General features: G+C 40.6%; 1 protein-coding gene across 1 annotated transcript; it reads left to right on the top strand.

The window, feature by feature from the left end:
• Positions 1–612: 612 nt before the first annotated feature.
• LOC115118782 (transcriptional activator protein Pur-alpha-like) lies at positions 613–9,960 on the top strand. Its single transcript, XM_029647486.2, has 2 exons — positions 613–777; positions 6,903–9,960. The coding sequence occupies exon 2, from the start codon at positions 6,972–6,974 to the stop codon at positions 7,827–7,829; it is 858 nt and encodes a 285-aa protein (XP_029503346.1). The 5' UTR covers positions 613–777; positions 6,903–6,971; the 3' UTR covers positions 7,830–9,960.
• The last annotated feature ends 3,111 nt before the right edge of the window (positions 9,961–13,071 follow it).

Genomic DNA, 13,071 nt, shown 5'->3' with positions numbered 1-13,071 from the left:
CGTCATTTGATACATATTTTGGGGATAAGGACTATAATACGTCTCTGGCTTTCAGGATAAACAGGTTGGCCATATATAACGACCAAATAAAGAGAGAACCTACATACAACCTCACCTACGTTATATGACTAGGCCTGCCGCCTACTGTACAGGATTGGGCTATGCGGAATTAATATTTTATTTTACCCCAGAAGAGCAAATTTCAGATCTACTAGAAAGGGTTTTCAATAAATAAAAAATGTGTTCAATTAATTAAAAAGGTGTGCTCATTGAATTAAGACATTGCAACGGACGCATAGGTTAGTTACCCCTCGGCTGAACATTGAGACAGTGCACGTATCAAATAAGTATTCAATTCTCCGAATAAATTAAAGTAAGACAAGATGCCTCAATAGATTGAAGTAGAGGGATAGATTTAGTAAGAAGCAACAGCACAGGTTTTGGTTCTCTTCAAACAAAATATCCAGAAAGTACTAGTGGGTTGAGAAATCCTCCTCAAGCTGCAATTTCTAAAGAGCAACAGTGCGAGGCGCACGCGTTTTGCAGTTCACCCAGTAACTGAGCGTGCTGACATCAGAGGACACGCGCGCGGCGTTGAACTTGTAGGCTACGTGCGTCCCTCTCCATGCCACGACTCGCTGTTTCGTTCCATCTTGTGAAGCGGCGAATCACTGACAGTAGGCCTACAAGGAGTTATTCACCTTTGTCTTTTTAGTGTCTGTCTGCGACGAGACTACACCGAGGCTGTTCAGGCGCTCTGCCTGTAAACTAAGCGGGGTAAGATATGCCTATCCTTGTTGTAATAGGTCTGTGACTTTGGGAAGAGGACGACGGGTTTATTTACATGTCATTGGGTTAATCACTGCAAACCTCTTTCTCACTTAATCGGCGCTCTGGTATGCAAACGATTTCACTCAGTAGTGGACAGTAGGCAGACAGCCTTAACGTGATAGACGAGATTTCCGGTAATATCGAAAGTAGTTGCCAGTCAAGCAATGTTAACAACTGGCACTGCAGTGAATCGACAGGAGCCATATAAGACATGCCTGCAAAAGCCTATGGAGACAGCCTGCATCGCGCCCTCTGGTTTTATTCATAGCATACCTCAACACAAATCGTAGGCGTTTGTAAGTCAAGAAATATACCTTTCACACAATGACAATGTTGTCACATGCATTCACAGCCCAATCGGTGTTTTTCTGTTTTGCATCCTCCTTTGTCAACCACTTTACTGACATGACACCTCTTGAAGTCATTTATGAGATTGCTGGATATCTTGAGTGTTTGACCTTTGCTTTTAATGACTTTCACATTGCAGTGTTTTGGACCAAGCATCCTGGGCCAAAAGATCAAATAACGTCTATTATAACGTATAATATTGACCTATGATCCAAGACGAACACACAAAATACAAATCCAGCAGACAGCTCTGAAAATGCAACTGTAACTCCAGAGGAAGGTGGGACAAACGTGCATTTTCGAGATTTTACATAATTAAACGGTCATGTATATAGCATACAGACTTAATTAGCGTAATATTTGCAACTGAGTGAAAACATACCGAATATCCCCCCATTTTCAGAGGTGGATTAGTTTTCTTTGTATTATTCTGCTTCTTTGACCCTTGTGCCATGAAGATAAGTCGACCTGTTGTGGGGATAAGTCGACCTGTTGTGGGGATAAGTCGACCTGTTGTGGGGATAAGTCGACCTGTTGTGGGGATGATCAAAAGTATGAATCCAAATAATGACATCAAGGGACCATTGAACCAATGTTCTTATCCATTACAGTTCCCAATTCTTGGACTCATGAAGAAGACGAGAACATTATTATGATTAAATGGAAGCGAACACCAGCCTATACAACTGATAAATGGCCACATCTGCGCTCTGAGAACTTCTATAACACTAATATTTCAATAAGTGTGTGTGTGTGTGTGTGTGTGTGTGGGGGGGGGGGTTATTAAAAGCTGCCATGCCAAAGCAGGGTGCACAAAATAGTCACTTAAGGGGAAATTAAATAAGCGTTCTTAAACCTTTTTTTACTCTGACTGTACAAAATCAGCTATACAATTGTGAAAATGTATCTTACCTTACAATATAGTCTGATGTGTGAATCCAAAACGATGCAGTGAGATATTTTAGTGAGATATATAATCTTAATCAAAAGATATATAATCACATACGCTACAAGACAACATACATTTTGAGGCCTCTGCACTGATGGACGAGACGGAAAGACAAGCTAAATACTATCATATATCCATCAAATTCTATTGTCGTTGTTAAATCAAATGATTGCCTATAGGTAAATCTGTTGTCTGACGTTTTATGGGTCTCGTTCTTAGTTGCGAGTGAGACTGAAACAATATCATTGTTTTTCAGCAACATCATAACAGTTTCCTCTTCGATAAAAGTTTTCCTTCGGTCTATTTCTGAAACATTGACTTATACAATATCTCATTTGACTTACAGGTTGATTCTTAGTCTATTTGTAGCGTAACCTTGCAGTTTATTCTTAGTGAGGGTCTATTTTCGATATTTCCATGTTGATTAAAGACATTTGTAAACAATTTGTAGGCGATGAGAACGTTTTGTAAAATATGTTTCAACAAATGTCCCGTCATTCACTATTACTTTGCTCGAGAACTGCGAAATATATTTTTTATTTATTAGGCCCTTATATACGCCGCCCTTTTCCACCTTGAGGGATCGAGAAATGTCTTTTTTATTTATTAGGCCCTTATATACGCCGCCCTTTTCCACCTTGAGGGATCGAGAAATGTCTTTTTTATTTATTAGGCCCTTATATACGCCGCCCTTTTCCACCTTGAGGGATCGAGAAATGTCTTTTTTATTTATTAGGCCCTTATATACGCCGCCCTTTTCCACCTTGAGGGATCGAGAAATGTCTTTTTTATTTATTAGGCCCTTATATACGCCACCCTTTTCCACCTTGAGGGATCGAGAAATGTATTTTTTATTTATTAGGCCCTTATATACGCCGCCCTTTTCCACCTTGAGGGATCGAGAAATGTCTTTTTTATTTATTAGGCCCTTATATACGCCGCCCTTTTCCACCTTGAGGGATCGAGAAATGTCTTTTTTATTTATTAGGCCCTTATATACGCCGCCCTTTTCCACCTTGAGGGATCGAGAAATGTCTTTTTTATTTATTAGGCCCTTATATACGCCGCCCTTTTCCACCTTGAGGGATCGAAAATGTCTTTTTATTTATTAGGCCCTTATATACGCCGCCCTTTTCCACCTTGAGGGATCGAGAAATGTCTTTTTTATTTATTAGGCCCTTATATACGCCGCCCTTTTCCACCTTGAGGGATCGAGAAATGTCTTTTTTATTTATTAGGCCCTTATATACGCCGCCCTTTTCCACCTTGAGGGATCGAGAAATGTCTTTTTTATTTATTAGGCCCTTATATACGCCGCCCTTTTCCACCTTGAGGGATCGAGAAATGTCTTTTTTCAAAAGTATTATTGTCATAAAGAAATTAGAAGTTACACACAATGTGACCAGCGATGTGGAAATAAGCAACATTTGCTAGTTGAGATGTAATGAAGCCAAATGAAAAACACTTAAAACAAAGTCTATTCAGCAATAATATTAATTTAGCTGTGATAAGACCAGATACATAAAAATCAACTGCAATCATTTTCGCTATATAAACAAATACAAATATGATAGATATAGGTGCATCTGCCGCTGGTGTCAACGTCACTTTCAAAATTAAAATAAATACAATAGTTTATTTCATTAAGTTGACAATATGCCTGCAAAGCACAGGCACCCACGTTTCAGTGTCAGAGTAGGCTACAGGTCAACAAAGTCCCATTGGCATTCAGGTATACATAGCCTAAATGAATATTTCCAGAACGAAACAATGTATATCATTCGATGGCGTGCATGTGGGCTAGACTAGAGAATGGAAGTAATGCATCTGTTTTGTTTATTGATAGATATTAGTTCTTAGTCCTGAAAGAATTAATAAGCCAGCGCATGATGCACCATATTCGCAATTTCTTCCTTCCTCAAGAGAACATCAACATCATGCATATCAAACGAAGATGTTTGTGTCATACATCATACGATATATCATATATTAGCTTATTCAAGTACATCTGAATAACAAGGAACTTAATCAAATCAGCATCTAATAATCTAAATATTAGATGCATTTCATTTGGTCTACTTGTTTTTGTAACACAAGTATACACTTATTTGTATAGTTACATGCGTGTTCTTCTCTTCTAATAAAAAATCGAATGTCTTTTTTATTGCAACGCTTAAATCGTTGCTACTTTAGCATTTTCGATCAAATACACAGTTTCTAACACGTCCTTTACATCCTGATAATGGCAATAGCCTGTGCTATTTTTCACCAATGTTAAATCAATTAAAAAGGAACGTAAAATGACTTAAATGAAGTTTAAATACCATTTGTTTAAAGAAATTTCAGCAAATATAAATACGTAAGATAAATGCGTTATAGTCGATTACACACGAGATATAATGTTTTATTGAACAAAAGTTACAATTCTATTTCACAGGCTAACGATGGACTATAGCCTGCATCTCAGTACTAGAGGCGTCACTACAGACCCAGGTTCGTTTCCAGGCTGTATCACAACCGGCTGTGATTGGGAGTCCTTTATGGCAGCGCAAAATTGGCCCAGCCTCGTCCGGATTAGGGTTTGGCTGGGGTAGGCCGTCATTGTAAATAAGAATTTGTTCTTAACTGACTTGCCTTGTTAAATAAAGGTTAAATAAAATACCCAAATAATTGCTACTTCTTTAATTCACACAAGCCATAAGACAATAGTAATAGAAGCACTGTTTAGATAACATACCGTACGAAACATAATTCTGAAAGCTATCCAGTCGGGCGGATGGACTATGATAAAACGGAATTGTATGACTCATTAATAGACTATACATATCTAGTTCTTGGCTTACAGTTGAACATCTTCTATTTCAAATTAAACAATGTGTTAGTTATGTCAATTATCATATTTTAAATATGTAAAATTTAAGTTTAAAATGTTGTGCATTTGTCTTGAGGTTATTTGCGCAGTTTGTAACTCGTGAGAACAGGTTGCATATGACTGTATCACTAGGCCTACTATTTTCAGATTCAAATCAAAAGACTTGGCTTTCATAAAAATAAAAATAAACATCCGATCAACGTAGGCCTAAAATCTGAGAAACGAGTAGGTATCACAAAAGTGCAATTATGAAATGTTTGCCTACGGTCTATTCTAGTAGGCCTAACCATACTCTATTCTAGTAGGCCTAACCATACTCTATTCTAGTAGGCCTAACCATACTCTATTTGGTAGGCCTAACCATACTCTATTTGGTAGGCCTAAGGCTACTCTCTTTTTGGTAGGCCTAACCATACTCTATTTGGTAGGCCTAACCATACTCTATTCTAGTAGGCCTAACAATACTCTATTCTAGTAGGCCTAAGGCTACTCTCTTTTTGGTAGGCCTAACCATACTCTATTTGGTAGGCCTAACCATACTCTATTCTAGTAGGCCTAACCATACTCTATTTGGTAGGCCTAAGGCTACTCTCTTTTTGGTAGGCCTAACCATACTCTATTCTAGTAGGCCTAACCATACTCTATTTGGTAGGCCTAAGGCTACTCTCTTTTTGGTAGGCCTAACCATACTCTATTTGGTAGGCCTAACCATACTCTATTCTAGTAGGCCTAACCATACTCTATTTGGTAGGCCTAAGGCTACTCTCTTTTTGGTAGGCCTAACCATACTCTATTCTAGTAGGCCTAACCATACTCTATTTGGTAGGCCTAAGGCTACTCTCTTTTTGGTAGGCCTAACAAAACGAATGGTAACGGTTCTTTTAAGTAGACCACATTGACAGGGGATTGAAAAAAATCATGGTGAAAGGGTGAGTATTTTTGTCTGTCTGGGCCTAAATTGTGTCATATCATCCCAAGGTCGAAACAGGGAAGGTTGGTTCAGCAACTGTATGTAAACGACAAAAAAATAAGCCAAACAGAGACACTTAAATCAACAGACTTTCTTATTAAACCTGGTAGCAGACCTTCCAGTTGTTTCCGAATAGGGGTGTCACTTACAATACTTAATATAGAGACAGAACAGTTTCCAAATGTCACGAATCAAGGCTTTCAGATTGATTTGGTAACAGTGGCGGTTAATTGGTAGGCCTACATTGGATAGACTAACAGTGTATAAATAGATATGCGTAAAATGCACCTTTTGGCCTAGATATCCATTTGGGTTTAATACTTAGCCTACTACCAAAGTAGTAATAGATGGTAGGCCTGCATAGTATTTTCACGCAAGGGCAACCCTAACGTATGTAGCCTAATGTCACATGTTTCCTTGAAGGTGATGCTCTGCAATGTTTTGCGGCCACCGAAAGCTGTCGCTCATTCTATGCATGGCTTATTGGAAACATGGAGTTCTTCATTTTTATTTCACCTCTTTTCCCATTGCATTATTTATCATCATTAAAACATACACACAACAAATTCGCAAACATAACAGACAATAACCAACAGTGCAATAACCTAGTAATAACCCCCGTTAGAGGAATTAAGCCCTTTTTAGGCATAGACCTACGATTTTACGAACTTTATACACGATCCAAGTAAAATGCCACGATTATTGCACTTCAGAATTGCTCGTAGTCCAATTTGACAGTCAAAATAATAACTTCAATTTAAGCTTTGAAGTGGTACGATTGAATCAGAATAACCTGATAATTTAGACGCCGAGGAAAAACGGCAATTGATGTATGAATACGCAACGATTGTATGTAGGCCTAAATTATATTATAGAATTTCCACTTTGAGGCCCCCTCAATAGATGTTCTTCTTGTATTTCCCTCTGTGTAGATCTCGCGAGAGTGGTGGCGTGGCTGGCTGTGTGGTTGCAGTAGACAGAGGGAGAAGGCAGGCAGCATCATGGCGGACAGAGACAGTGGAAGTGAGCAGGGAGGAGCAGCCACGGGCCCGGGCGTCGGTTCCATGCACCCAGTGACAGGAGGGGCGGGCTCGGCTTCCGGGCTGCAACACGAGACGCAAGAGCTGGCGTCGAAACGAGTTGACATTCAAAATAAACGTTTCTATCTGGACGTGAAGCAGAACGCAAAAGGCCGCTTCTTAAAGATAGCTGAAGTCGGGGCCGGGGGTAACAAGAGCCGCCTCACTCTCTCCATGTCAGTGGCAGTCGAGTTCCGTGACTACTTAGGGGACTTCATCGAACATTATGCCCAATTAGGTCCTAGCAATCCGGACATCGCACAGGATGAGCCGAGGCGAGCACTTAAAAGCGAATTCTTGGTCCGGGAGAATCGGAAGTACTACATGGATCTGAAAGAGAACCAGAGAGGCCGGTTTCTGAGGATTCGACAGACCGTGAACCGGGGGCCCGGTTTGGGATCCACGCAAGGCCAGACAATTGCTCTGCCTGCACAGGGACTTATTGAGTTTCGTGACGCTTTGGCAAAACTCATTGACGACTACGGAGTAGATGACGAACCTGCCGAGTTGCCAGAGGGGACCTCCTTGACAGTGGACAACAAACGCTTTTTCTTCGACGTGGGCTCCAATAAGTACGGAGTGTTCATGCGGGTAAGCGAGGTGAAGCCAACATACCGCAACTCTATCACGGTGCCCTACAAAGTGTGGTCCAAATTTGGAAATACGTTCTGTAAATACGCGGAGGAGATGAAGAAGATCCAGGAGAAACAGCGGGAGAAAAGGGCATGTGAAATGCAGCAACAAGAGGAGATGCATGCTGATGATGCAGACGAGGATTGATATATAGAGCAAAAAACATGCAAGAAAATAATCGAAATAACAAAAAGAGAAATTATAATAACTTTACTGTAAAAAGAAAGAAATCTAAAGATTTAACTGTAACTGTTTAACTCCAAGGGAGCACCACCCACAAAAAAATAAACCTCCACAAACTGACAGTTATGACATGTCACCCGTCGCTGGATGTTACCCACTTACCCACCATTAATACAGTAAGCGGCTGCTAAACAAAGTAATAACATTATATATGAACCGTGTTTCCTACTTGATGATAAAGAACTGAGTGTTTATTTCTCTTATTAACCAATAACTTTTGTACACGTTAAAGATATTATTAGTGTTTGCAATGTTCAAATGGAATTATTGCCGAGTTATGAGAAACAAGTCCTTTTCATTTGACTTCAGCACAAAATCAGATATTTTAGTTTTTTTAACCAAAATTTAAAACCTTTTTAAGAGGTTGACATAGTGTAGGTCTACTTGCCACCCTATTTACTTGTACCTGTGAGTAGAGATTTGTTTACACATAAATCATATGAGGGCTAGGCCTGCTTTGGAATTTTGTTTAGATGTCATGCATTCTGTACTTTCAATGTCATGCAACGAAATACGTGCTCTCTCTCTCTCTCTCTCTCTCTCTCTCTCTCTCTCTCGTGCAATATGCATTGCATTGAACTCGGAACACATTGAACTGGTCAATGGAACTCGACATGAAAACTTTCAAAAGGAATATTACTCTTGTAACTTCTGTTTCAATTGAAAGTGTCGTCATGCAGATCGTTATACTATAGACTATCTTTGTGTCTCGTCATGCAATGTGTTAAAAAAAAAAAAGGTACCGTCTTAGATTAAGGAAGTGCAGTGACAACATGCAGCAAATGACATGAGAAGTGGTTGAGAACAGCATATTTGTCGTATAGACCACTCAACCCTGCTAGCACCACCTAATTGGCATCATGGTCTATTGATAGTGCTGATTTTTAAAAAATCAAAAAAAGTAAAGCATGGTTTTGAGAATCTGAAATGTATGTCAACATCAGCGCTTATGAATAAGAGGTTTTCTGTTGGACAATTTGACACACAAAGGACCAGGAAATATCATCCAACCAATAAGATGCCAATGTACCAATGAGTGCTGTTGCTGCATGTTTACCTGTACAAAGCCTGATATTGGTTTTCACACATTGTGGCTCAAGGACACCTCTCCAAGCTGCTTGTCATCCCTGTAAACAGTGTAAATGCTCAACTGATCTTTAGATTGAATGCTGGTCTGAATATCTGTTGTTTCCAAAGAAGCTGGAAACAATCAGATCATGTCAGATTTGTCCCAGTATTTAGTGAAAAGATGGCCTGGCATATTGGATGGAATATAAAGCAGCAGGCCTAACTGTCCTTGAGCCCCTCTGGTTAAAGCCACTGGTGTAAATGGTACACGGATGGGAGCGTCCTCGGCATATAAACAACATGGTGCCTTAAACACTCCGCATGATTACATGTTGGCCTGATGCTTTGGATCACAGTTTGGCTTTTTGGGTTTCCCCGTATTGCTTTTCCGTTTGCCGCAGCACAACTTGTGGTGCCAAGGGGTTCTTTAAGAACCCTTCCGAAAAGAAAAGGGGGCAGATTACAAAGCTTTTTCTGCCCCCTTTCCCAATCTCACTCTCATCCCCAAGCCATCCAGGTATCGGCCTACATGTAAATGTGGAAAGGGGTGGTCACCGAGAAGACAATGCATAGGAGGCTGCTCTTCACAGGCCCAGCCTGGCGAGGTGGAGCAGAGAGCAGTTGCTGACTGGGAACATCACTGTGGACTGGATTGAGGCTTGTTGGAGGCCCCCTTGTGACGCTCTCTGTGTGTAGTTCTATGGCTTGGGCAGTAATGTGTCATTTGTAAGTTGCTAAAGAACTCAATTAGGGGGAGTAGTAAGCATGTCTTATTTTGATTTGTGTTTAGTTTTTTAGTTTGAACTTTTCAGCGTTATTCCACATCGTTTGTCATTTTGAATGTTGTTTTTTTTTGCTCACAAAGGATGTTTTCTTTTCAGTGCAACATTTCATTACTGTGTGCAATATCCTATGTGCCGATTCATGGCAATATGTATATCAATTAAATATATGATTAATATTTGAACGCATGTGGCTGAATTCCATGTTTATTTCTCTTCAAGGTTTTAAATGCCTTTATCGGCACTTAAACAAGTCCAACCAGGGAGACAGTCAATCTAACAAAGCAAGCTTCATCCTTCCTGATGAGGACACACCCAACACCCTAACATTCACAATAACTAACATGCTGAGGATTAGTGTCGTCTGTTCCCTAGGCCTCTATTACCTCTCCCTATGGCTTGGGAAGTCTGTCTCCTAGGCCTCTATTACCTCTCCCTATGGCTTGGGAAGTCTGTCTCCTAGGCCTCTATTACCTCTCCCTATGGCTTGGGAAGTCTGTCTCCTAGGCCTCTATTACCTCTCCCTATGGCTTGGGAAGTCTGTCTCCTAGGCCTCTATTACCTCTCCCTATGGCTTGGGAAGTCGGTCTCCTAGGCCTCTATTACCTCTCCCTATGGCTTGGGAAGTCTGTCTCCTAGGCCTCTATTACCTCTCCCTATGGCTTGGGAAGTCTGTCTCCTAGGCCTCTATTACATCTCCCTATGGCTTGGGAAGTCTGTCTCCTAGGCCTCTATCTCTCCCTATGGCTTGGGAAGTCTGTCTCCTAGGCCTCTATTACCTCTCCCTATGGCTTGGGAAGTCTGTCTCCTAGGCCTCTATTACCTCCCCCTATGGCTTGGGAAGTCTGTCTCCTAGGCCTCTATTACCTCTCCCTATGGCTTGGGAAGTCTGTCTCCTAGGCCTCTATTACCTCTCCCTATGGCTTGGGAAGTCTGTCTCCTAGGCCTCTATTACCTCTCCCTATGGCTTGGGAAGTCTGTCTCCTAGGCCTCTACCTCTCCCTATGGCTTGGGAAGTCTGTCTCCTAGGCCTCTATCTCTCCCTATGGCTTGGGAAGTCTGTCTCCTAGGCCTCTATCTCTCCCTATGGCTTGGGAAGTCTGTCTCCTAGGCCTCTATCTCTCCCTATGGCTTGGGAAGTCTGTCTCCTAGGCCTCTATCTCTCCCTATGGCTTGGGAAGTCTGTCTCCTAGGCCTCTATCTCTCCCTATGGCTTGGGAAGTCTGTCTCCTAGGCCTCTATCTCTCCCTATGGCTTGGGAAGTCTGTCTCCTAGGCCTCTATCTCTCCCTATGGCTTGGGAAGAGTAAAGGGATTGGATGATTGTAGGGAATGAACATATGTTGAGTTTTGCTGCAAAGGAAAAGCAGGTTACAGCCTTGTTTCTTTATTTGGTACGATATTTATTAAGGTGTATGTTGTTCTCCTTCCTGTCTTCAGTGGTTTATGTTTGTAGCACATTGCTTTCCCAGGTGGATGAAATGTCAGACCAATAATAGTTTGAAATGATCTCAACCAGGAATGTATTTTTTCTCTCTTATGTTGCGACCCTTTACAAAGAGGATAATGGATTAACTCATTCGGTGTTGATGCATCGAATATAATTTATGTGCATTTTACAAATTGTAAAGAAAATAAATGTAATTTACCCACATCTGACATAAATGAATCTTCACTATGTATGTGCTTTTTTCTCTCTTCTGTAAGAAATGGCCATGTGAGATCGCCAAACTGGGTAGGGTTTCTGCTCCGTGTCTATTTTCGCTTATGAATATTGCTATGCTACAGAAACACTTCAGCTAATCTATCAGATACTAGAGCATCATGTCGCCCATTACATGTTTGTGATTGCTTTATTTTACTATGTTATAATGGATATGGTTTGCAGTGATTTGTGATATGCGCTTTGTATTTTTCTCCAGAAACTTGTAAACTAAACACTCACAGCTCAATGTTCTACCACCATCATGTGTAGCAGCTAATTGGTTCTAGGTTCCATACCACTGATTTACATTTGTTCACCTCCACATATGTGCAAATCCTCAAATGAAATCTGCACAACTTGTGTGTGCAGATCTCCCATTGACATCAATGGGCCATTCTTAAGTCAGGAGGGGGGACATATTTGGTGTGCTGGAATCTATAGATGTTAGAATATTATTGTCACTGCAGGACTACTAGAGAACCAGCAGCTGCACTGCCAGTAGAGACTAAAACATGATTTGTAGGGTTAACAGGAGCTTTAGGACGGACAGTGATATGTATTATAAAAACAATACCTCTGAAGAAGAGGCATCACATAGTCATGATGACTCTTTTACAATCTCCAGTGTTAAAGACTGCTGTTCAAGACCTTCACTGCTTGTGTAGATTCACATTTGTCCTAGGCTACCCATGGACACCCACGTGTGAAGGTCAAGCAAATTCCTGTCTGGCTGGTGTTAGAATGAGACCTGCTGTTTGTGACGTGAAGGCTATGTAAACATTGAAAAGAAATGTAAAAGGTATGTATTTATATATCCTGCCCCGTATATGTTTAGCCAAATGTATTATTCATGCACCCAAAATGGCCACGTGGGCAAACTCAGTACTGCTACGGTGGCAATATTTATCATTCTCATGATCACACCGGTCATGATATATGTAATGTTCACATTAACGTAAACATTCATTCAAGTCTGCTGCTGTATGCTACAGTGACGCATGTTTCATGTTGTGCTGGCACTAGTCATCTTATGCTTTTATCTAACCAATCCACAATCTTCATAGTAACATGGATGTCTGGTGACTCACTTTTAAGTGGGACGGCGTGCAAGGAGACCATGGAAAGTGTCAAAATAGAATCCCTTTTTATTTGTCACATACGCCGAATACAACGGGTGTAGATTTAAATGTGAAATTCTTCCTTATGAGCCTTTCTCAATGATGCAGAGTAAAAGTGACATCGGGATAGATAATAATCTGATGAATAAAGGAGAGTAGCAGCTGCATATGATGAGTTTAAAAGTGTGTGTGTGTACAGTGCATTCAGAAAGTATTCAGACTTTTACCACATTTTGTTATGCTACAGCCTTATACAAAAATGTACCCTTTTTATCAATCTACACACTATAGCCTGTAATGACTAAGCATTTTTGAATTTTATGCTAATTATATCAACAACAAAAAAACAACATTTACATAAGTATTCAGACCCTTTACTCATTACTTTGTTGAAGCACCTTTGGCAGCAATTACAGCCTGGAGTCTTCTTGGGTATGATGCTACAAGCTTGGCACAACTGTATTTGGGGAGTTT

This window comes from Oncorhynchus nerka, linkage group LG19, assembly GCF_034236695.1.
Source record: "Oncorhynchus nerka isolate Pitt River linkage group LG19, Oner_Uvic_2.0, whole genome shotgun sequence".
In the NCBI taxonomy this organism is placed as follows: Eukaryota; Metazoa; Chordata; class Actinopteri; order Salmoniformes; family Salmonidae; genus Oncorhynchus; species Oncorhynchus nerka.
The sequence above is the reverse complement of the archived record's forward strand: the minus strand, read 5'-3'. Positions and strand labels throughout refer to the sequence as shown.